The sequence below is a fragment of the Lupinus angustifolius genome, chromosome LG18 (genome assembly GCF_001865875.1).
Source record: "Lupinus angustifolius cultivar Tanjil chromosome LG18, LupAngTanjil_v1.0, whole genome shotgun sequence".
Taxonomy (NCBI): domain Eukaryota; kingdom Viridiplantae; phylum Streptophyta; class Magnoliopsida; order Fabales; family Fabaceae; genus Lupinus; species Lupinus angustifolius.
The window spans coordinates 12,455,023-12,482,142 of NC_032026.1; the positions used below are offsets into that span (position 1 = coordinate 12,455,023).

The 27,120-nt window shown below is 33.5% G+C and overlaps 1 protein-coding gene across 1 annotated transcript; it reads right to left on the bottom strand.

Annotated features, from left to right (window-relative positions):
• Nucleotides 22,321–23,355, bottom strand: LOC109332561. Its single transcript, XM_019567540.1, has 4 exons — nucleotides 23,340–23,355; nucleotides 23,115–23,167; nucleotides 22,825–23,013; nucleotides 22,321–22,734 (listed from the first exon to the last, which is right to left on the bottom strand). The coding sequence occupies exons 1-4, from the start codon at nucleotides 23,353–23,355 to the stop codon at nucleotides 22,528–22,530; spliced, it is 465 nt and encodes a 154-aa protein (XP_019423085.1). The 3' UTR covers nucleotides 22,321–22,527.

A 27,120-nucleotide genomic window follows, 5' to 3' on the forward strand; every position in this document is an offset into this window, starting at 1 on the left:
CTCAAGAAAAATAGGGGAAATCAAAGTCAATGAATTAGGAACGTTAAAACAAAATTCAAGATAAAAGGTAAAGATTAAACTTAGTTTTGAAATGATTGAATAAAATATGAAGAAGCCAATTTTGTAAAACTAGGATTTGGTAAGTTTGAGTAGGCCTTGTTTGAGATTGCGGTTTTAGAGGGAAATTGAACTGACGGCTTTGGAAAGCCTTATCCTTGTTTAGGAGTTAAATGAATGAGAAAAGAATATTTTGGAGGGTTTCTCAAACCCTCCAAAACTCTTCATTTGTCTATTTTTAAAGTTCCAAAATTTTGGGTTTTAGAGATAAAATGTTAAAATAACTAAATATTTTTATAATATTAAATAATTACGTATTATTGTCCATTTCTTATTGTTAATTATATTTTTAAAGGAAAAAAAATACTCTTATATTATCATTAGTTTATGCTCTCAATAAATTTTATACTCCCAAACAAGGAAGATAATTGCCTTCATTTTCTCTTTTCTTCCTTTCCTTTCATAACCATTTGATCTCTCTCATTCTTTTTCTCTCATAACTCCCAAACAAAGGCTTATGATTTCTTTGGAAGAGTAGAAAAAAGAATGAAAGGAGATAAATTGAAGAGAAATAATATATTTCTCTCATTTGGTTTTGGAGAGATATTAAGAAGAGAGAATAAAAAAGGCATATTTCTTTCTCTCTCCTATCCAGTAGGAGAAAATGGGAGAGTAAGAGTAATAGAGAAAAAACACTTATTTCTTTCATTTTTCTATGGGAATAAAATATCTCTTGGTATAATGAGATAAGTTATCTCCTCCTGCCAATGAAATCATGACATGTGTCATGTTTCATCATTTTTTATAAAAATATTTCTAAAACAAAACAAAATAATACACATGTCATATTTTTAATAGCCGAATGAGATAAATTGTCTCCTTATATGAGGAGATATATTATTCTTTTTTTCTCTTCAATCAAACAACATAAAATTTTCTCTATTTCTCATCTTTTTATCTATTTTCACTCTCTTCCTCACATATTTCTCTCTTTTCATTTTCTTCCCTCCGACCAAATAAAATATTTGTGTACGGTAGAGTCATTAGAATTTTGGGAGATTTGGCAAATCAAGTTAAAACTAGTGTAACCAAACTTGCTAGTGAGTGGCCAGAATTTTGCATAACCATCAGTAGATCGCTAGCAAAATTTATGTGGGGAGGACATGTATGACATAGTCCATATTTAATTACGGAGTATAAATTATCTTCTTATATCAAAAAGATAATTTATTTGTTATATCCTTTAAAAGTATGACATATGTACTATTTTGTTTTATTTCAAAAATAATTTTATAAAAAGTAATTAAATGAGACACATATCATGATTTTAGTGGTTGTAAGGGGATAATATATCTTCTTATACACGTAGATACTTTATTCATTAATTATCTCAATAATAACTTTTTCATTCCTACAATAGCCCGTTAGTTTGATTTGGACATTTTGCTCCCACATTATAATATATTATTTTTACCCTATCAAAACATGTGTCACTATATTTTTAATTAGTCCCTATTGGTATTACTCCTTCAACAGTTGTCCAACCCTATCTACTAGTGTGCCTATTCTTCTTTTCCAAGTTTGAAGCAACTCATTTAAGATTACAAATAGTGCCTCAAATAACTCCACAAGACCAAACCTAATAAGCATGAAACCGAAAAAAAAAGGAAAGTAAATTACAAGTACTTGAATCTAAAATTAGAAAGACCCAACCTATTTCTATCAACATCTGCGGATAGAAAAAAAAAGGCAAGGAATCCCACCACAAATCCACCCTCGACCTCACCTCATAAGCATAGATGAAATGAAAGCATTGCATTGGTTCCAAAAGCGAAGGAGTTTCTATGGAGCTTGAAATTTACCATTGAAGATATTAACCACCAATATAGAATCGTATTCCAACCATATAGAGTTCCATCCTTTAGGATGAGCTATCTTAATAGCCATAATTGCAGAAAGCAATTCAATATAAAGATAGTCACGAATGCCGAAGTAAGAAACAATTCATCCCTTAGGAATACCAGCGCAATATCTAAAAATACTCCCTCCACTAGCATGGCCAAGATAACCATGCACAACCCTATCTGTATTAATTTTAATCCAGCTTTGAGGAGGATTTATCCAGGAGACAGTAGTTATTTTAGGAGCTTTGCAAAAATTCGCAGTGACCTTAAGAGCTCTAAGAATGGAGAACCCACTCAGGGAAGGTTTGGCCAACTTGCTTGAGGAGTTCCAAGACAAAGCAACATCCACTTTGATTCTAGAAATTGCTTGAGGGATGGAGATTCGGAGGCTATCAAACCTTAGTTTGTTTCTACAAAGCCAAATTGTGTAAATCGTGGCAATGATGGAAGTAGTGATTACCTCTTTGATTTGAGGGATCCAACTTTTGTTGCATACAAGAAGAATATTAGCAATAGAGGATCTGTCCAAGGGAGAATCAATTAGGCAGCTTAGCCAATTCAAAATAGAGTTAGCCAAGGAACATTCCATGAAAAGGTGATAAGAAGACTCAGCAGCAACATTACATAAAGAGCAAGAGGAAGCCAATGAAAGACCTCTTCTTTGTAAATTCTTATCAGTTGGTATTTTATTTTTGTGTAGTCTCCAAGTTGCAAAAGACTTTGAGGGAGAGATAGATTTGGACCAGAGGAGATTGTACCAATTAGGCTGATTTGTGTGAGGCTTAATAAAAGAATAAGCATCTTTCATAGTCATTTTGCCATCACCTGAATGTTGCTACATCAAATGATCAAGCTGATCAAAAGATTGAATAGGGATTCTGACAATAGAAGAGAAAATTTGAGGGTGAAGCCTAGCCATCCAATCAGGGATAATCCAATTAGAGTCCAAAATAAAGTCAGCAATAGAGGCTACCAGACTCGAGTGAAGATTAGCTGGAATATTCAAAGAGTGAACCAAAGGAGATCCAAGCCAATTGTCCAACCAATAATTGATCTTTCCCCCATCCCATACTAACTAGAGAGAATTATCAGTCACAGTATGCTAATTATTCTTGATGCCAGGCCAGACAGAAGATTTGATATAGGAAGGAGTAGGCCTATTAGCTCTATAGAATCTCTTTTTAAATAATTCCGTCCATTCAAGACTAGAAGATTACAATTCCCAGGTAAGCCTAAACAAAGCAGCATTGTTTAGAGTTGAGATAGACCTCAAGCCAAGACCACCCACCCTATTTCACAAGTCTACTAACATCATGCCAAGCAACATTAACAAGCTTTTTCTTCTTAATATCCCCTAACCAAATGAAGTTTCTAATGCAACTATCAACTCTTTTGAGCGGCAAAGAAGGCCAAGAATAAACATGGAAGGTATACATAAGCATGTTGTGAGTTATGGATTTAACAAGCTCAACCTTACCCATAATTGAGAGGGATGACCCTTTCCACCTTGCAAGCTTATTGACAACCATGTTGGCTAAAGGTTGAAGGTGAATGAGTTTAGGCTTTCCCTTGAAAAGAGGGACCCCAAGATAGTTGAAAGGGAGGTGGCCAGCAGAAAAAACCCGACCAGGTTGATAAATTTCGAGATTTCCTAGCAGAAGCCTCTGTGGAATAAAACTTGCATTTGTTGTAGTTAAGGACTTGACTAGAAGCTTGTCCATACTTAGTGAAGAGCTTGTTTAGAGCCATAATTTCCCTCTTGATACCTTTGTAAAAAATCAAGATATCATCATCATAAAGGACATGGCTTGGAGATTAAAGACCTCTAGGACCAGAGATGGAACTAACTTTCCCCTTAGCAAGCAACTGGGATTGCCCACTACTGAACACATCTTCAGCCAAGCAAAAGAGAATAGGGGAAAGGGGATCCATTTGCCTAACTCCTCTTTTACAAGAAAAGAAACTAAAATGATGACCATTGACAAAGATAGACAATCTAGCAGATTTGAAAATCACATTAATCTAATTGATGAATGTATTACTAAACCCAAAGGCTTTTAAAGTTTCCAAAAGGAGTGCCCAATCAATTGTGTCAAATGCTTTTTTAGCATCCAGCTTGATTGCTAAATTTCCCCCAAAGGACTTATGATCAAGGAGGTTAACAGCCTCAGAGGCTAAACAAATACAATCCTGAATATGTCTCTCTTTGATGAACCCCCTTTGTTGACTAGAGATGAGCTTATGAGCAATTCCAGCTAGTCTATCAGCAATGATTTTGGTAATGAATTTGAATTGGAAATTAGCCAAAGCAATTGGCCTAAAGTCCTCAATTTTATCAGCACGTGGAAATTTAGGATTAAAACCACATAATTACTATTAAGGTTAGGAAGGAGCCAACTTTGAAAAAGAATGCTTAACAGAATTACAAACATCCAAACCACAATATCCCAAAAAGCCTGGAAAAAAATAGCCCCCAAAGCCATCAGGGCCAGGAGCTCCATCCCCATTCAAAGCAAAAACAACAGCCTTGATCTCCTCATGGAGAGGCCTATTGGACATCAAAAGGTTGTCTTACTCTGAAACTAGGTTAGGCACCACAAAATGAATGAGATTGATAGGTTGAGAATGATTCTGAGAAGTATATAGGTCAGTGAAAAAAGGCAGAGCATGGTTTGCAATGTCAGATGGGTCAAACAAGATATTCTCCCCATCTCTAAGCATAGTCATAGACTTAGTTGTGTGCCTGATTTTAGAAACTCTATGAAAGAAGCAAGTATTTCTGTCACCATGAAAGTGTCAGTTAATTCTAGATTTTTCCTTGTAGAATGCTTCTTCCACAATCAAAGCATTCAACAATTCAGATTAGACCAAGGATTCCTGATCCAGCAGGGCCTGGTCCTGACCCAGGTCAATAAGTTAGTTTGAACAGAGTCCAGAGCAACCTTGGCAGATTGAACTCTTAAGTGAATGTTACCAAACACATTTCTATTCCATATTCTTAAATCCTTTTTTAACAGCTTGAGCTTTTTAGACAGCACAAACCTGGGAAAACCAACAACTTCAGACCTCCAACACTCATCCACAACCCTTCTACAATCATCATGAAGCAGCCACATTTTGTGAAACCTGAAGGGGGCCAAGCTTTGAAATGAGTTATCAGAACAGCACAACAATAAAGGATGATGGTCAGATCTAACTCTAGGCAAGGTACAACAATTAACATGGTTCAAAGCAGATAACCAACCATAATTACAAATAGCCCTATCCAATCTTTTCTCAGTGAGGGCTTGCCCGCTCCTTCAATTGGACCAAGTAAAATCAGCTCATATTGTTAGAATATGAGTAAAGTTCCCATCATTAGAGAAATCCTGAAATTCATCACAGGCCACCATGTTAGGCAAAAAGGAACCTTTGCACTCATTAGCACCTAAAACTGAGTTAAAGTCACCTATGCAACACCAATGACCTGGGTGAGCAGACATCAGATGGAGGATCTCATACCATAAAACCCTACGTTGAGCATGGAAGGTATGGGCATACACAACACAAATGAAAAGCTTTTTATTATCAAAATCAAAGGACAAAGATGATTGTTGGCTAGAATTGGAGATTAGAACATGATGCAAATCCACATTATAAAGGGCCCAAATATTGGGAAGGATGGATCCTATGTCATTAACATGAAGATGCTTGAGCCTTAGACTATCCCAAAACAGACAACCAACTTTATCAAGATGAATCATGGGCTCTGAGATGAAAAGCAAGTCAGGTTTATTTTCCAGACAAAAAAATTTCAATACCAATCTGGTTTTAGAGTTCTCAATGCCTCTACATTTCTAGTAGAGCACTTTCATTGATCAGAGTTTAGGTATCTACCCCTATGAATAAAATGCACTGTTTCTTGACTACTATTTTTTTTCCAATTTCTTCTTTTGTGACTTAGTGAGAACTTTGGTGAAGGGAACATCTCCAATCATCTCATTTGTTTTTGTATCCTCGTCATCAGCCCAAAGTCTACCAACAATTTTGGATTCATTTCTAGCAACTTGGTTATCCATTCGGTCCTATGAAAGAACAACAAATTGCTCTTCCTACAATTGTTGCAATTCATTGTGACCATCTATATCCCTCAATCTATCCACCATGTTGTCAGTTGGCATATCAGGAATCAATTCTGTAGGAGAACTATCTTCATATTCTTAGGACAAGGTCAACTTTTCCAAACCTTTGAGATGCAAATCTTCCAAATTTTCGATTTGGAGATCAATAAACAGATCATCAACTGGAGTGGCCAGATTGACATCAGGAACAGCCAAAAGGACCTTACCCAATGAGGCCTTTTTTGGTGGAGGTTTGGAAACTTCCTCAACAGTTACATATTTCTTTTTCCTCATGCAAGTCGGGGCAAGATGACCAATAGATTTGCAACACAGACAGAACTCTGGGAGGTTCTCAAACTCAATGTTAACAAAGAAGGCAAATTTTTCTCTCTCCACAAGTATTTGATTTGGAAAAGAACCTTGGAGATCTAAGTCCACAAGCACAAGAGCAAAGTGACCAAAAGACATATTAGATGTGGCCTCGTCCAAAGAGATTGGAGTTCCAATTCCCCCAACAATGGGGAAAATGATTTGGTCACTTCAATATTCTTGGGGTAACCCCAAATTTTTTATCCATGACTGAGAATGAGTTAACTTCTGCAAGATAGGGCTGAAATCAGGTGTTCAAAGCGAAAGACGCAAGGAACCAGGCTTTAGGTTCCATGATCCAACTGCACAAACACTCCTCATATCTTCCACCGATGAGAAGGAAAAATCATAAAACCCTCTTCCTAAGGAGATCATGCTCCATTTCCCAATCATGCTCTATAGGGAATCTAGCTTAGCTTTGAGATCGGTAAACTTGATGGGAGTATCACCTTTGGATAAGATGAGTCTTCCATGGAGATGGGTCTTGCATATCTGTAACCCAGCTTGATATTCCTCTTCGAGAATTTTTATGGCGATAGTATCTCCTTTTATACATGGTTGGAGGAGGTGAGAGATTACAACATCACAAGAGTTATTGAGTGTTGGAGCAAAAAATTTCTTCTTAACGGTCCCTCTTGGTTGTAGCAAGGGAGGAGTGGGTGTATTGGCTAAAGGGGCAGCCAAATTGTCTAGGAAGTTCCACGGAATCAATGGTGTGTTGAGGCTCATTTGTACGATTAATTAGAAAATTGAGTGAATTATTTTTTATTTATATGATATTCATTGTGTTTTTGCTAACATATAATTTTTATAGACTATTTTTTCACCACATAAGTGAGTTAAGAAAATATTAAACTAATGTAAACATGAAAATAACAATTAATATATTCTTTTAACTTGTAAATGTGACAAATAAATAAGAAAAACAAATGGTGTAAAAACATCAAACAATTGGTTGGAAAATGATAATTAATATATTGGATGTTTTAACTTTTACAATTTATTATAAATCTTTGATATTTTTTTATCGGCAAAAATATCTTTTCATATTTCAAAAAATCTATTATAAATTTGTACTTCATTTCTCGATTACACATTTATTTATTATCTCCATTTTTTACCATGTATTTCTTCATTTCGTTTTAATTTAGTTTTCGATATAGATTAAATAATACTATTTTATTAAAATTATATAAATTTTAAACCATTTAATGAGTTTTTAAAATACATGTTTAATCTTAAATTTCAAAAGATATGAAATGGAAAGAGTATATATTAGTTTTTCAATCCCTCAAAATTCCATATTTTTTTATGTAACGAGAAATATTGGTAAGTTACTTTAGCATCGTCCATTAATTAAGGAAATTATGATGGAAATATTTTATTGAAAAATGATATTATAACTAATGTTATTCTCTTCTCTGTGTTAATTTTTAGATACGTTGTCATATTTTAATAAATGTTGCTCATATAAAATAAATTATTAATATTTTGATTATCCTAGAAAATCAATAAAACATTTTATTATTAGACCAATACATTGGTTGGTATGTTCTAAAATATATGTTATAATTAGGAGAGATGAAAATATATTTAATTATTTGTTAGATAACCTAATTTGGAAAACCATGTTTTGGATAAAGGAATTTGGAAAACCAATTTCAATTAGTTCTTAAAATTTAAATACATCTATTGTCGATATAAAATTACCATTTTAACTTAATTATCCTCGGAGTTTAGTTTTACAAAATCTATATCACAGTAAAAGTTTAAAAATACTATTATTTTTTAATTCCTTAGTCAGTATCACACCGAAGGACCCTTTTTGGAATATGTCAATTTTATGGAAGTGCCATTAAAGCTTTTTTGTGACTTGTGACAGCTAGAGCACAACTCACTCACTGGTAGTAATTGCTTTCTACTATTTCCAAGAGCACGCAAGAAACGATACAGTGGAGCAAGAGAAGGGATTAGGGAATGATCGAGATTGCCATTTTTGGGTCGTCTAAAAGTTATGATCGAAGACTTTAATGGAACTGGAGTAAGTAATTATGGGGTTTAGGATCTTCACAGATTTTCCTTGATGCATGAAACAAAATTCGTGAAAATAAGGATGAGCAAAATTATATCTTCTAATTCAATTTGGCTCGAACATGATTGATTCTAAATATGGTTTAGTTTCATCAAACCTACTGTTAAATTTATATTTAAAAATTAGAATTGTTTAATGATATTTTTTGGTCGAGAGTATTATTAAATATCTAATTTTTCATCATATATACAAGTTAACAATATATATATTATTTCATATATCAAATTAAATATATATAATAATAAATAATATTGAGAAGAAATTATTTAAAAGAAATTTAAATTATATTTAATCAACTTTAAAATTGATTTTACATTTCTTTCTTAATGCAACATATGAGGTCAGGTCAATATTGGATCTAAGCCAAGTCTAGATTTATAAAGTATGCTGTCTCCATGTAGGGTTGGGTATTAAATATATCTTCCCTTATATAATCCAACTCATATTCAACCCGAGTTTAAAATATAATTATTTTTTCTTAACCGAGTGTATGCTTACTTTATAGGCAATAAAATTATTTTTTTGATTTTCCATTCCAGTAAGAATGTTCAAATAATTAAATCTTGAACTTTTTTAACAATATTAATTAGAAAATGTTAACTCTATAACTATAAGAAAAAGTGGATTTAATTTATTAGGAGAATAAAGAATCTCATTGTGTTATTAGATAAGAATGAAATGCATTATATTTAAATTTTTTTATAAAAATATTTCTAAAATTTTAAAATATATGTATGTCATAATTTTAATGGTTAAATAAAATAACGATACTTTATTCTATAATCCTCAATCTAAGTATTTATTTTCGTTCACTTAACATAACCTTTTTAATCTAAAATCTGATGGGAAGATAGAGAGGAAGTTTTGGAGTTCCTTGTGATTATAATTCGGAATGATTACACTGACTGCGTCTCAGAAGTTGCTCCTCCAACTTTGGTTTTTTTGCTTTTTACTACTCACTCGTATAGCTTTTCAGTGTGTTTGTTTCATTTGCAGGCGTCGATGCAGCTGCTTAATTATCGTGCATTACAGATGTTGAGGGTTAAAACTATGAATTTAAAGATCACATGGACTTGTCTGGTGAGTAGGATTAAAAAGGTAAGGTATTAGGTCTAGGTTTTATTGGTAGCTAGAAACTGGCCTAAACGTTAGAACATTAATGTAATTTCTAATCACATGCATCTTTTGTTAAGAGACAATTTTATTTAGGAACCTGTATATTATTGTCATCGGAATAACTCTCATACAGTCATAGAGTGTGAGATTTTCTGAGATAATATTATTAAAATTCTAAATCAAACTAACACACTGGTGAGAATTTTGATTTCACAAAATTATGTTAATGGACGAGACGAGACGAGAAAAGTAAATAAATAAATACCCAAGACTGTGAAAAATCTCATCACATTATTTTATTTCACATAATATTTAAATATTATTCTAATTTACGTATATAATAAGAAAAATATGTGACTTCACAACTTGCATTTTGTCTACACTATTACAAAAATTTCATTCATACTTTTGTCATATAACATATATTACGTTTTTTCACATTTTTATTTCATTTTTTTAACCAAGCAATTATAATGTTTTAATGTTTTTTGTTGTGCATGTCTTAGATACTTTATATATATGGAGGAAATTATTGGTAATTACAACATGTAAAACATATGAAATTAAATCTAATATTTAAAGGAATATGATATATTATATAACATTATGATGCAGTTTAATTCATTGAACTGATCTCACCTAAACTACTATAGAGGGGGCAAAAGAAAACCTATCATAGATGGAGGAAAAAAAGCCCAAAGGGAGAGAGTGGAAAAAAACAATTAATTAAACTGGTTGAAAGATCTGAACCATTGGAGAATCTGAAATCAGATCCCGAAGATAAAGTACTATGCATGATATCTCTTCATGCATGTCACCTCAAGCACCAGCATGGTTGCAGTATCAAACTATTAATATCACACGAAGAACTAATCAGAAATTTATTAATATGTCATTCTAATGAAAACTGAGATTTGGTAAGTGCATTCTTTTATCCGGATATTTCAGCCAAGTGTGATAAAAACAAGTATCAACTTCTATTACTAGCAACTAGTTGATTATCATGAAATAGAAACCTTTTTTCGCACAAAAAATAAAACAGAAACGAATATAGCAACAATAATCGACCACGGAAGGAATTAAAAATTGACGGTTTTCTGGTGGAAGAGCAGAAGGAGCAGAATTAAGGTGCAGGAAGCATTCCTTCCAAAGAACATGAGAGAGTGAAGAAGTCATGTATTTGATAATTCTCACGACAAGCAGAGAAGAAGAAAATCCTAAGTCAGACAACAAGATCCATTACAAATCAGCTTTCATTAACACATTGAATCAAGAGAAGGAGACAACAAGCCCAGACACATTGTAACCCTGATGGGAATAAAATCATATTAGAGTTTCTCCTCTCTCACTCTAATATCATGTTTTATCGCAATGAGAGAGAAGTAATCAACTTGTATTTAAACGATGCTTAAGAGAAAGAAACATACAAGTTAAACTTACTTCCCAACGCAAAACATCAAAATTTTGAGAGATCCCTTCAACCTTCATTCTTCTTATATAATTTATATTTCTGTTTGTTTCTTTAACCTAGTTACTTAGAATAAAATGTAGATTTACAAAATGAAAAGACTGAATAAATTTTTTTGGTGCATAAATGTTGATTTACAGAAATATTTACAGCAGTGATTAATTTTTGAAGTCCATAATGGTTGCCTTTGACATATAAAATGATAAGATATTTGAAAAAGGAAATACAGTAATAAGCAATAGGGTGAGTCCAACATGACCGAGTCCAAATAGAGTTAGATCTGACTGAGTCTAGGGCCGGGTTTAATTCAAAAAATAGACTCGGTCAATATTTACGATTGGGTAGGGATCAAACATGACCCGACACATCCCATGGTTACTCGCTCATCGTGTTCGTATGTGTTTTTACTCAAATGTGTATAGAGTATTTATAACGTTTTGGTCGAAAATATTATTTATTCTTTAATTTTTCCATAATATAGACATGATTCATAATATATAATATACATATATGACTTTATATATCAAACTACATATTCATAATAATAAATAATATTGAGAAGTCTTTATCTAAAATGAGTATGTATTATATTTAATTAGGTCTAGGATCGGATCAGGTTTAAAGACTGACCTGATCGTTATTTAGGGTCGAGTTAGCTTCGAGTCTATAACCGAGATCAGGTTCAAAAAAGTAACCCGACCAATATTTAGGGTTGGGTAAGAACAAGTCTTAACTCGTCCCAACTCGACCCATGTTCACCCCTAATATAGAAGTGGTTGGATGTTTTTATACAGTAAGCTGCACCAAGGTCATAACGGTTCCCCCTCCTTTCTATTGTGCTCACTGTTTTACACGCAGGGCAACACTCACTAACACGCGTCCCTAGCCCTTTTATGTTTAGCAAATAATATATTATCTTACTAATTTCTTACCACTAGAAAATAAAATATGTACGAATAAGATACTTTATTTATTAGTGATTAATTTAAGAATAATATATATTGATTTTTAGGAGAATTGAATAGAAGAGTTTAATATGAAGAAGATATAACATTATTACTCTTTAATAAGGACAAATTTTTATGAAAGTATTAAAAGTGAACCATTTCATTTAGAATTGCTTGCTATGGCTATAGTATTAAAGATTTATTGTCCTAAATTTGAATAAGTTGTTAATCTAATAATATAAGACTCTACTAAATTATCAAAATGATTAAAATGTTATAAGTTTGATTTTTGAAAGTGATTGTTGTTGAAAGAGACAATCACACACCTAAAATGAATTAGTCTCTTATCCAAAAAGGAGAATATCTTTGACAATAAAAAAACCATAATTTAAATTTTGTATTGTATCAATAATATTAAAATAAAAACAGAAAAACAATTATTGTTCTATTTTTTAATTGATATATCATATTTTTATTAATACGATACATAATTTAAGACTCAATTTAGGATACAAAAGTGTGTTTGGCTCATCAATACCAATAATGGTGCCTCTTGCTCTCGAATACAGTCTCTATGTCTCAGTCAGGCAGCTTTTCATTAAAATCTCTCTGCTTCTGATGCTTGCAGTTATAATCAGATCATTTCTGTGAAAATCTGCTTCTCATTTTTTCCTTCTGGGACCCATAGAAGACTCAAGACACGGGACACGGTTTTATCAACATTGCAACAGCATATCCCGGTGCATTTCTCTTTTGGCAAATTCATCAAGATACGTTCCAACCATATAACTCAAATATGGATAAAAATTCTTCTACATTATCATACATAACAATAATGTAACAATTAGTGATTCAATTTAATCTTTGAAAAATGTTAAATCCGATTTAGTGATATAAAGCATAGCTCAACTTCAAGTATCGTACGTGATCAATCAAGTGATGTCAAGGTTTATTATTCACTGTAGTGACATTATTTTTTAGAGGTAGTTCCTCATTCTTCAAAAAAGTTACTTTTTACCTATAAATGAAATAATATCCTGATTAGCACTGGCCTTCCTATGCATCCTTATATTCTACTAAATAAATAATATAATTACTTTTTAATTTCTAAATGCAATTATGTTTTTTTAATACTTTTTGACTTTGTAAGAAAGTGATTTGAAGGAATTTTTAATAAAAAGTATAGAAAGCTCTTGCAAAGGGAGGGAGATGGGGAGAAGATTAAGCATATACTTCCATATATAATAATTCTCACGACTTATTATTTAGTTATAATATGCTCCTTATTTTGTAGGCTAAAATATACTTCCAATCTGTTCAACTAACGTTTCAATTTCTTCTTTATTTAATAAATTGTTTTTTATCATTGAATGAAATCATTAAAACCATCACAAAATAGCCAATATCATCAAAATTGTCAATTACTGTGTACCTAAAAATAGCCAATATCAAGTCTTCAAATTGGTGAAAATTCTAATCTTAAAATTAAAGGAAGAAATCAAAATTTTAAATAAAAGTGAAGGAGCAATTTGCCAATTTTTATGTAAAAATAAACTATATCTGTACTATATAAAGCCAAAACTTGAAATAACTTCTCTCATGGTGTAATTTTTATTTCCTATATTGCCCTTAACATTATTTAATTTTTACAAAAAAACTATATAATCCTAAGCAACTACCACCAATACATTAATTAATCACATATCTCACCTTAAATTAAACATTATCATAAACACACAAAAAGTATAATATATAAAAATTGAATATGTAATATCACATAATATTCGCCGGCAGACATGAAGTGTCTGTAAAAACTTGTATTTTAAACCAAACATTTTGTTATTCACCCCGTTAGTTATTTACTTTTTTCTACCCCATTTTCTCACACAGTTTTATTTAAATTAATTCAAAATAAAATAAAACAAAAAATCAATAAAAACAAAAATATCAAAGACAAATTCCTTCCTTGGCCATTTAAAATGTGTGTGGAAAATGGATAGATTCAGACTTTATATTTACTTATAAATTTAAATCGAACCTAGTTACATATTTTTTGATACTTTAAAGCTAACTTCATGTAGAATCTTCTACACATAAATGTTATCCAAAAGTCAGTTAAGATAAGCTTTAACACTCTTTTCTTTCTATTTTTAACTTTTTACACATTCTCTCTGCACTTCAAAAAACATTACTCAACACATCCAAGAAATTTTACATCTAATGACAAAACAGTACTTAATTAGCTCGAACAGTTTTCCTCAATTAACTTATCTAATAGAATAACAATGGCATTTGAAATTACAACTAACATGTTGGTTAATTAGTATAAGATCACACTAAATCTTCATAATGATTAAAGGTCATGATTCAATTCACATGGTGACACTAATTGGGAGTCATAATCACTTACCCAAAAATGAATAAGTTCATTACCTATAAACAATATATTGTCATTATAAATATTTATATAGGATCACTATTTTAAACCAATGTGTTTATATTACTTTTTAAATAAATAGTTAAAGATTGTATAAAGGGAAATTTTTTAAAACTCCTAAATGTGATTTCATACATTTTTCTTGGAGAATAATATATCTCATGTATAAGGAGATAAATTATCTCATTTGGCTAATACAATCGTGACATGTGTCATTTTTAATTATTTTTTATAAAGTTATTTTAAAAACTAAACAAAAAATACATATATCATATTTTTATTGGCGGAATGAGATAAATTATTTCCTCGAGATAGTTTATTTATTTTTTTCTTAATAACGAATTAAAACAAAATTAGATATAGTTTCTTTCATGAATCACTTACATACTTGTAATCGCTGTCCATAGTGTTGCTTTACTGGGGCAATATACAACAAAGTTTAAAAAATGATATATTTTTATTTTTTATTCAAAATAATTCATTGCAGTTTTTAAATAGAGTGTAACATTGATGTACTGATAGTATAAAAAATTATACACGATCAATATATCATTCACCATTTATTAAATTATTTTATAAAAAGTTAAACATAATTAAAATGAATAGTAGATATAATGACAATATAAAAAATTAATGTATACATTTTTCCTCTCAAAATAAGATCCTAGTTTATTGTACCAAAAAATAGGACGTAGTTTGAAATAAATACTGTAGTAATAAATATAAAAGACGAACATATATCCGAAACTTATGTGTATATACCTATTAGAGATCCAAAAATATCCCGGCAAACCCTATGAATCTAAAACATTCTATCTCTGTTACCCTAACAGAACAAAAGCTTATTATTCAGCCGCCATCACTGTTTTGGTCGTCACTGCTTTGTGCAACGCGTGGTACCTATCATCTCTCTCTACACTGCACATCGCTTTAATAAATATTACTAACAAGTAAATATTATTTTTTGTTTAGTGTTATGTTTACACTATTCAGTGTATACTTATTATATCTTTCAAGCTAAAAAAAGTGAACCAAGTTTATTTGTCCTCTAGATTAAGCTTATGGATAAAATTCTACCCATATGTTAATAAGTCATTAGACCCAAATCTATTTTATTTTTACTCTTACGAGTCTTTAAGTAAAAATAGAAAATGAAGAAATTTGAAGAAGGGTACTATATTTGAATTGATGGAGTTGGATATAAAATCTTTGGATGAGACTAGTATCAAGAGGCTGTCGGTTTCAGAAATCAGAAAATGTGGAAAAGGGATACTTTCTCGAAAATATAAATGTAATGATGCCTACTCTTTAATCTCCCTATGCTACTTCTGGTAGCTCACCATCTCTCCCCTCGTGGGTTTCAGACTGACGATCGAATTCTATAATAGGACACCATGCCAATTTTTTATGAGTATAATATTTATACTACAATATCAAAATAACAGATGAGTTTGATTTAAGTTTAATTTACAATATTAAGAATTTCAGATTACCAAATATTTTCTACTTTTCCTAAATGAGAGTAAGTTAACTTCATGTGTCACAAGTCTGAAAATAATGGGAAACGAGATAGAGAAAAAGGTAGATAATTAACATTGCATGTTTACGTGCGTGGGCTAGTAATAGTAGTATATGATTTGGAGTAGAGAGTTGACACTTGACTAATGGAACTGTAGAGTCATAAGTACATGGCTACACAGTGAAAAAGCAATAGGTGTTGTTGCCTGTTAGCTATTCGTTAGGTTTAACAAGATTTATGGACTTCATTTATGCTTTTAGTTTAGGCAGTTAGGCTCAGTTTTCTTACATAATACTATGGTATAGGAGACAAAGATGAATCATCCTGAGATACATTACTAGAGATAGCTCATAGCTTATATTTTAAAACACTGAAAATGCAATCATTATGCCGGTGCAATCTATATATTTCTCTTTCAACAATTCATCCTGCAAATATATTTACGCAATTCTCAAAACAAGGAAAAAGTCAAAACTTAATTAATATAAAAGGCAATCGAAGTTTTAATTAATGTAATATATGTTTTCAATTTCCAGTTTACAATTTCAAAACTATAAGTTAGTTTTGTATGAAAATTTTAGGTCGTGGGTAGTAATAAATTTATATTATATTAAACTTAACATTTTTATATGCTATTTTCTTTTGATTTTTTAAGTTTTTCCAAATTTATTGATACTTTGGAAACACGATACATGGTTATACTTTACTTTCTAAATATACTATTATTTATGAACTATTTTCACCCCAAAATTTTCATTTTTAATACAGTTTATGATGTATATTAAATGATGTTATTTTAATTAAATTATATATAATTTATTGTTTTCTTAATTTATTATATAACTTTAAACATCAAAAAATATTAAATAGATGAAGTATGATAAGAACTACTAGATCTTATGAAATATGAATCATTTAAAAAATCTTATAATAGTAATATTATATTAGAATGTTGAATGTTGCTCAGATGGAGATAATATAGAAAAATAAATTTATAATTTAAAAGATTTAAGTACTTTCATTTTAACTTATTTATATAACTAAGATAAAGAATGTAGTTGTATATAATTTAGCCAAAAGAAATCTAGATATATATAACGCCTAAAAGAATCTAATATATATACATATATAACAAAAAAATGTAAGATACAAATATAATAGTTTTAATATCGTAAATCTTCTCTATTTTATTTTATGAAGGAACATGTCATTATCGTGTTGCAAAAAACTTGGACAAAGTACCTTCTTTTACTTTAAATAATAAATGAGTTTGGTACGAATGTTATTTTAATTAAATAAAACTAATAATTATCTATGTTTTGGTTTTCACATAAAAAGAAAAATAATAATTCTATTTACCTAAATATGCTCCATATATTATCCTATTAGTGTTCTTTGTCTAAAAAATTCACTAAAAAAACAGAAAACATAAATAAATTATGATGAACTAATACTTCATAAATATGAAATATGTAGCAAATTTTCATTTTTTGCTACATGTGTAATGTGTGATGGTTAACAAAAATCTATTATATAAATTATAAACTAAATGATAATGCCCTGCTGCCAAATCTTTTGTATCATATAATTTCGAAGACATTATATCCTGAAAATGATAAATTTGTTTAAAAAAAACAGAAAAAATTATAGGGTAAAGAGATATACTTTATTAAAAAATCTAAAGCCAAATTTGGTGAAATGAGGACTTTTGATGTAGATGGGCAGTGAAATTGAGGGGCGTACCAGTATCAACAGAAAAGAGAAAGCCTAGGACCCAAAGCCCTAACAGGATCAACATAACACAAAAATCTGTTGGGTAGATTGTAGGGCCGAAGCCCAATCTGAAAGCATAACTGAGTCACAGACATCGATAATTTTAGTTTAATATTATTTTTTCTCTCATCCTTTTTGTAAGAAATTTTGGTAACTTTACCTGGATTAAGGAAAATGAAAACATCAGTCTTTTTTGTATTTGAATTGTTTATGTAAATATATTTTAGTAAAAAAAATCATTTATACATACAACCTTGAAAATGTTCATATAAATATGACCAAAATAAAAAAAATCTAAATACTATAAAAAGTATAGAAAGTATTACGTGTAAATAAAAACAGAAAACCTGTTACAAAAGCACCCTAGATCATCATGACTTTGTTAAGTCCATATCCTGGGGATTGAACCTATTTATAATCTGCTAAAAATATTATGAATTTATCAGTGTTAGTATCCGTCATCATCTCAATCACGCACTCAATAAAGATATGGTGCATAACAATGTATGTCATCACAATGGTGGGGAAATTGTGGACCCTCTGCATGGATTTTAATTATTTAGAGGATCTGGTTTTGCATCATGATTCAATGAAACTCTACAAATAAAAGAGAAAGATAATTGTTGGTATTGACGTGATTGGGAAAAAAGAAAGTTGGTGATATGATTCCATGCTACTAGTGGTTGAAGAAGCATATATATATATATTACCAAATCTAAAAGTAGTCAAAATGTAGGTGGGGCGTCAATGGAGTTGGTTTTCACACCCATGACATAAAAAGAAGTTGCATGCTAATCCTGATCTAAAAATCATATTGCATTTCTTATGCCAACCACTTTTGTCTATTTTCCTTGAGAAAGTTCTTCCTGAAACTTCAGACCCTTTATGACCAATTTTAAGGTAAGTTTGCCAACTATAGTTACACCATATTAGTTGGAAGCTCTGTGATAGGCTGAATGATCCAATTGAAGATATGAATACAGTGAATGAGCCTAAGTCCAGAAGGCAAATTGTTACTCCTAAATGGATGGCAGATTACATTGTCAATTAAAGTATATTTTACAGTTTATTTCTTTTCCCTTAAAAAGTATCTATCAATCAAGATGATGCCAAGTGTATGGCTAACATCATAATTAGGGTTTGCTTATTGTATTTAAGCTTCAATTGCTTCTAGCTGAAAATATATGAAAAATCTAGAGCCTTGCTCAATTTTATCTTGCTTTCTTTACATTAATCCAAATTTTAATCCTCATTGGTAGAAATATCCTACCAATTTGGTGCTTTCATCTCCCTCATGCCTCCTAAGCAAACATCTCAACCTGCATAAGATCCCTTGAGCAACATTTTGGAGAAACTCTCCTTCATGGAGCTCCATTTTGCTGCAAGACAGGAATTGCTGCATCAAACCATGACATCCAAACATGAAGAACTTCAATCTGTAATTTCAGATATGAAATCACAAATCCAACCAAAACCACCCCCTTCTAATCCACCCTCATCATCACCACCAGGTTTCTCTGTTCCATCCAACCCTCAATTCACTACTCCCACTCACTCCTCTTCCACTAACCCATACCCTAATCTTAATCCCCAAAAATTAAATCTCCAACCATTTGACGGTTCTGAGCCGTTGGATTGGATTTTTCAAGTTGAATAATTTTTTCAGCTTTACCAGATTGCCCCTCACCAGCGCATGGATCTCATGCCCTTTTCCATGCAAGGGGAAGCACTCAGCTAGTATAAGTGGATGTTCCAGAATCATCAACTCACCACTTGGGAGAGTTTTACCAGAGATTTATAGTAATGATTTGGCCCATCAGCCTATGCTAACCACCAAGCGGAGCTGTACAAACTTAAGCAGCTCACCATGGTTACAGACTATCGACGCCGTTTTGAAAAGCTTTGTAACAAGGTGGTAGGTTTATCTCCTGAAATGATTTTAAATATTTTTATATCTAGTCTTAAGCTTGAAATTAGCAGGGAATTGGCTATTTTACAACCTCACTCTGTTAGCCATGCTATGGGACTAGCTAAATTGATTGAGAGTAAATTAAATGATGTAAAACCATTTCCCCGTTTCACAAGACCCACCTCATAAACTACTGTTCCATTTTCCTCTAGTCCTACTCCCACTCCACAAAATAAACTTCCCATTAAACATTTAACTGCGACCCAAATGCAGGAACGTAGAGCCCAGGGTCTTTGCTATAATTGTGATGAGAAATATGTTTTTGGCCACAAATGTCAACCTAAACAATTTTTCTTATTCTTAATGGATGATGAGTCGGCTGAGATGTGTAGTCTACAACCTATCTTGGAGACTATCCTTCCACCATATGAAGAAAGTTCTCCACTAGATAACTTGGAAGAGTTCGTCCATTTCCAACTATCAGCCCAAGCCCTCCAAGGCAACCCCTCACCTCGGACACTAAAATTCCAAGGTCTCATTCATGGTCAGCCAGTTCATGTGCTGATTGACACAGACAACTCCCATAATGTCATGCAACCGAGGGTTGCACAATTTCTAAGACTAGAGATTTTGCCTACTCCTCATTTTTCGGTTATGGTCGGAAATGGTGATGATATTTATTGCACCGGTGTGTGCAAGGATACTCCACTACAGCTACAACAACACTTGTTTCTAGTGCCCTTCTACTTGCTACCAATTCAAGGGGCAGATTTGGTTTTGGGTATCGAATGGCTACAAACACTTGGACCTATCACCTCCAATTTTGCTATTCCATCCATGTCCTTCCACTATGACAACAAACCTATAACACTCATCGGCCAAAACTCACACTCACCAAACTTAGCCTCACTCAACCAATTAAGTCATCTTTCCTATACAGACTCTATTGCAGAAATGTTTTGCATTTCTTTTCCAGAACCAACCACACCTAAGTTTCAACCCAACCCTGACAACACCACAACCAACAACCCCACCTTGCCCGAAATAAAAAACCTTCTAAACAAATTTTCCCAAATCTTTAACCCACCCAAAGGCCTGCCACCATCCCGCCCACATGATCACCGTATCACTCTAATTCCCAACTCTCAACCCGTTAATGTTAAACCTTACCGATACCCACATATCCAAAAAGATGCTATGACCAAACTCTTGGCTGACATGTTAAAAGAAGGAATTGTGATCCCAAGCACAAGTCCTTTTTCATCGTCGGTCTTGTTGGTGCGAAAAAAAGATGGGACTTGTCATTTCTGTGTGGATTACCGTAGCCTCAATGCTATTACAGTGAAGGATCGTTTTCTGATTCCGACTATTGATGAACTTCTGGACGAAGTAGGGATCGCTTCAATTTTCTCAAAAATTGATTTGCGATCAAGGTACCACCAGATTAGAGTAAAACCTGAAGATACACACAAGACTGCTTTTCGGACATTCGATGGGCATTATGAATTCTTGGTGTTGCTGTTTGGGCTTACCAATGTCCCATCAACGTTTCAATCAGCTATGAATGACCTACTCCGGCCATATTTGCGCAATTTTGTGCTGGTCTTTTTTGATGATATTCTGGTTTATAGCACTACAGTAATAGAGCATGTTAGTCATCTTAAGTTGGTTTTAGAGTTGTTGTTTAACCATCAATTTTTTGCTAAGATGTCTAAGTGTATTTTTGGTGTTGAATCAATTGCTTACTTGGGCCATTTTTTGTCAGCTAATGGGGTTCAACCTGACCCCGACAAAATCCAAGCCATAGTCGAGTGGTCAATTCCGTGTTCTTTGACACAATTACGTGTATTCTTGGGCGTGACTGGATTTTATCGTCGTTTCATTAGAAACTACGCTGCTCACGCCGCTCCACTCACGGATTTATTAAAGCATACAAAGTTTACATAGTCAACAATGGCACTTGAAGACTTTACACAAATGAAAACGATAATGACTAAAACCCCAGTGCTAGTGCTTCCAGACTTTAATGTTATTTTCGATGTTGAGACTGATGCTTCTGCCTTGGCAATTGGGGCAGTATTGTCACAAAATGGACACCCAATAGCTTTCTTTAGCAAGAAGTTATCAACCAGGATGCAAGCTGCCTCCGCATATGTCCGAGAACTCTATGCTGTTACAGAATCAGTAATGAAATGGCGTCAGTATCCAATTGGCAGATATTTTCGCATATTTACAGATCAATAAAGCTTGAAGCACATGTTAACACAAGCTTTTCAAACTACTTAACAAAAAAATGGGCTACAAAACTACAAGGATTTCACAATGAGATTTTTTACAAACCTGGAAGAGAGAACAAGGTTGCTGATGCTCTATCTCAGTGTCATTCGGCTGAATCGATACTAGTGTCCTTGAGCTCGCCAATTCCAAACATGCTCAGTCAACTCACAAATTTTTACACTACATCAGAGGGCAAACAGTTAGTACAAAAACTATTACAAGCAGCTTCAGAAAACACTTACCAACAAAAAATGGGCTGATATATTACAAAGGCCGGTTGTATATACCTGCTGAAATTGGGTTGCGTGGCATTTTGCTTGCCGAATATCACTCGACTCCTGTTGTAGGGCACTCAGGGCTCAAACCTACCATGGCAAGGCTAGCTGCTTCTTTCGTTTGGCCTGGACAATATAAGGAAGCTAAAGAATTCATTAAACATTGTCTTATATGTCAACAGAATAAATATATCCCATTTAAACAACAAGGTAAGCTTCAGCCGTTACCCTTACCTCAACAAGTTTGGGAAGACATATCCATGGATTTTATCACTTCCCTTCCCTCATCTTGTGGGCATAGAGTCATATGGGTCGTTGTGGACAGATTGACAAAGTACAACCATTTTATGGCATTGCCGACCCATTTTACAGCCGCCCAACTGGCGGGGCGTTTTACCACAGATATTTTTCGACTTCATGGGATCCCAAGAACTATTGTCTCGGATCGCGATAAGTTGTTTCTGAGTGTTTTTTGGAATGAGTTCTTCCACCTGCATGGTACAAAACTTTGTTTCAGTACTTCATACCATCCAGAATCCGATGGACAAACTGAAGTGGTTAACAAATGATTAGAAGCTTACCTGAGGTGTTTCACCAGTGACCAACCCAAAAACTGGTTCAAGTTTTTGTCTCTTGTTGAGTATTGGTATAACACTTCTAAACATTCTGCCACAGACATGACTCCATTCCAGGCTCTGTACGGTAGACTTCCTCCGACTGTCATGGACTATATTTCTGGTCGAGCTTCCGATCCGTATTTGAATGTCTCTCTACATGAGAGACAAATATTAATCACTCGCTTAAAAACAAATTTATACAGAGCTCAGCAAAGAATGAAGGCACAAAGTGATAAAAATAAAGGAGATCGTACCTTTGCAGTCGGAGATTGGGTGTGGTTGAAACTACAACTGTACCGCCAGCACACTGTAGTTCGGAGAACAAACCAGAAGTTGAGCAAACAATTTTTTGGGCCCTATTAGATCCTCCGACGTGTTGGTATGGTGGCTTATGAACTAGCACTTCTAGAAGGTTCACAAGTCCATCTGGTTTTTCATGTTTCAAAGCTTAGACCTTTTTGGGAACCCCTCCCACTTGCACTTTCTCTCGGCCATTACAAGTTCAAGAGGAAGGAAATGGTATTGTAAAAATTTCGGAGAACATAAAGAAGAAAGGAGACAATGTTTTAGAAATTCAATGAGTAATAAAGGGGAAGGTGAAAATAAAAATATTGCAGTGGAAAACACAATAAGTGACCAGAATACTTCTCCTTTGGAACTAAAGAATGAAGTTATGAGGAACAAGGAAGTTATGTGGGACACAACAGTTTTGAGTGACAAAACTGTACTTCCACGGATTCCAAATTTCATTAATGAAGAGTGTAATTTTCAAAAGGGGTCTAGAGCAATTATTACTAGGGATAAAAAAAAAATATTTACCCCGGTTCCTTCCCTCCAACGTCCAAGCAGCTGGACTCCATTCAAAGAAAAGCCTGGAAATATGCAAGCACAACCTAGTGGAACTTTGCCACCTGTCCCATGCATTGAGCATGACTTTAATTGTTGGCCTAGAGCCCAAAGGCTCCCTACAACATTAATTGATGGGGCATTAATTCCCACAAATTCAGCAAATGGTTCCACACCACCCAAAGGTGAAGCAACACGTGGAAAGCACAATGAAGGTGGTTCAGCAAGTCAAAAGGCTCTATCTCACTCCAATGAACAAAAATCTCAGCTTTCCACTCACCAAGTGCCACCTCAAAATTCCTATCCAAAGGAATCCAAACTCCCTCCAATTCCTTTCCACTTGGACTCCCATGGTCTCCCAACAACAATGGTCAATTCCACCAACACGGTTCCAACTGGGCCAACCGAGTTGGGCTTTAACCTTGAGGACAAGGTTGGTCTTCATGGGGAGAGTATTGATAGGCTGAATGATCTAGTTGAAGATATGAATACAGTGAATGGGCCTAAGTCCAGAAGGCAAATTGTTACTCCTAAATGGATGGCAGATTACATTGTCAATTAAAGTATATTTTGCAGTTTATTTCTTTTCCCTTAAAAAATATCTATCAATCAAGATGATGCCAAGTGTATGGCTAACATCATAATTAGGGTTTGCTTATTGTATTTAAGCTTCAATTGCTGCTAGCTGAAAATATATGAAAAATCTAGAGCCTTGCACAATTTTATCTTGCTTTCTTTTCATTAATCCAAATTTTAATCCTCATTGGTAGAAATATCCTACCACTGCATCTAGCTTCAGGTATTGAAAGAGAGGAAGAACATGGAAAGTAACACAATGACAACTAAGGATATGAAACTTCAGATTTCATCTGGAAATGATGCCATGTTAGCTATGTTTTAAAAATCCGGGGCGGTCACAATTGCGGTTACTGTGATTGCGGTCTTTGCGATTGTTGTGATGCAGATTGCAGTCATTGCGGGGTAAATTATTTTGTGATCAAAAAATATTTTTCAATCCAATGCGGCCTCATGCGGTCTGATGCAGTTGCGTTGCGTTCCGATACAACCACATCATTGTAATTCAGAGTCATATCGCTATTGCAGTGTGATGGCAGTTGCGACGGTTACCACAACCACAATATTGGGGCCGGTCGCATCAGGTGATGCAGTCAGGTACAGGTACAGTAGTGGAGTTACAAGAGAACCAAGTATGACCAAGACTTGTTGTCTTTGCTCTCCAACAACACAAGGTGATTCATTTAAGGCTAGTTTGGGAGTTAAATTTTGGAGGGGAAAGAATGGAAATGAAAGGTTTGGAAGGTTTGGAATGTTGGGAATTCTTTATGATTGGTGAAATACCAATCATAGGATCTTGAATCTCATGATTCTCACACATATATGAATGAAACAAAGGCGCAGTGTCATACCTGAATCCATGTTCCTGGATGTGCTCATTTGATCTACGTTTCTGAAAGAGGTTTTGTGGTATGATGGTATTCCTCAACCATATCCCTGATTCCTCTTGAGACTTGCGTTTTCACTCTGATGGGGAGAGAAGAAAACTGAATTTGATTTGGCGTGTTGGAGACCATAACCTTCCTTATGCGTTAACTTATAGGGTTCCTATTATCCCCTATGGGTCAACCCGATGGGTATCCACCCATTAATCCCATATCCTTTATCAACTTTTAGAAATCTAAGGGGAGTCACTAATTAGATCAATTATAATATAACGTCGGAAATAAATAGATGATATCATTGTATCAAATATATGATGCTCACTTTAATTAGAAATTATAAATTTCTAACAATCTCCCACTTGGGCTTCATTTCTTCCTGAAAAAATTATATCACAGGTTCATTAGGTGCGCATCCGTATGCTATTTACATTTAGATTTTTCCTTAATACAATCTGGTCCATCTCATATATCAACTATGAAATTCCGCAACTTTCATCACATTTAAGTGTGACTCGACCATGATGATCACCATATTAATATACTCAATGACATAGATCAAATATGGATGAGTGACATGAAAATTTCATGCAATATGATCTAAAACATGTCTATTTCCAACATTTCCTTCTTTATTCTTTAGTGAGATCAATCCAAAGTCTTTAATTGCAACACAATTCTTACAATGCACAATTTCAAAATGAAACAATAAACCATCAACTTTATTATGCATAAAAACTATATAATATCCAAAGCAAAACATAAAACATATAGACTCCCACTGAACTAAGGTACCCTAAGGAACAACACCCATATGAGCAACATGCTCATGAAAGACTTTAGGTACCAAACCCTTAGGCAATGAATCAGCTAGCATAAAATTTGTCCATATATGTTCTATGAAAACTTGTCCATTTTGAACACTTTCTTTAACAACCAGAAACTTTATGTCAATGAATTTTGACTTTATAGAAATCCTATTGTTGTTGGAGTAAAGAATCGCGAACTTGTTGTCACAATAAATCCTCAATGATCTTTCAATACCATCGACCACACGTAAGCCAATGACAAAATTCCGCAACCATATGCCATGGTCTGATATTTCAAAACAAGCCATGAACTCTGCAACCATGGTTGAAGGAGCTATATGCGTCTGTTTCGCAGACTTCCAAGAAATAGCACATTCAGCCAATACAAACACATATCCAGAGGTGGAGTATCTAATGTCTAGACATCCTACAAAATTGGAGTCAGGGTACCCAATGATCTCTAAATTCTCAGAACTCCGATAAGTGAGCATGTACTCCTTTGTTCTCTTCAAGTAACGCATAACACGTTTGACCGTCTTCCAATGATGCATTCCAGGATTATTCAAATATCTGCCCAAAACTCCCACAAAAAATGCTATGTCGGGACGTGTGCAAACTTGAGCATACATTAGATTTCCTACTGCAGATACATATGGAATCTTTTGCATCTCGTATCTTTCAATGTCATTATTGGGGCACTGTTTGAGATTAAACTTGTCTCCCTTAGCTCTAGGGTTATCCCCTAGTTTACTGTCTTTCATGCCAAATCTAACTAGGACTTTATCTATATAGATTTCTAGTGATAACCTTAGGATGCCTTGAGAGCGAGTTTCGCAGACTTCCAAGAGATAGCACCTCTAGCCAATACAAACACATATCCAATGGTGGAATATCTAATGTCTAGACATCCAGCAAAATCGGAGTCAGAGTACGCAATGATCTCTAAATTCTCATGCCTCTGATATGTGAGCATGTACTCCTTTGTTCTCTTCAAGTAACGCATAACACGTTTGACTGCCTTCCAATGATGCATTCCAGGATTACTCAAATATCTGCCCAAAACTCCCACAACAAATGCTATGTCGGGACGTGTGCAAACTTGAGCATACATTAGATTTCCTACTGCAGATACATATGGAATCTTTTGC

Excerpts from the sequence above, each read along its gene's own strand:
- LOC109332561 (XM_019567540.1), bottom strand. Across the intron at positions 23,014-23,114 it reads CCCAATCTCCGACTGCAAAG|AGAGACATTCAAATACGGAT; the intron begins GTACGATCTCCT and ends TCTCTCATGTAG. Across the intron at positions 22,735-22,824 it reads TCACTGGTGAAACACCTCAG|GTGGAAGAACTCATTCCAAA; the intron begins GTAAGCTTCTAA and ends TGTACCATGCAG.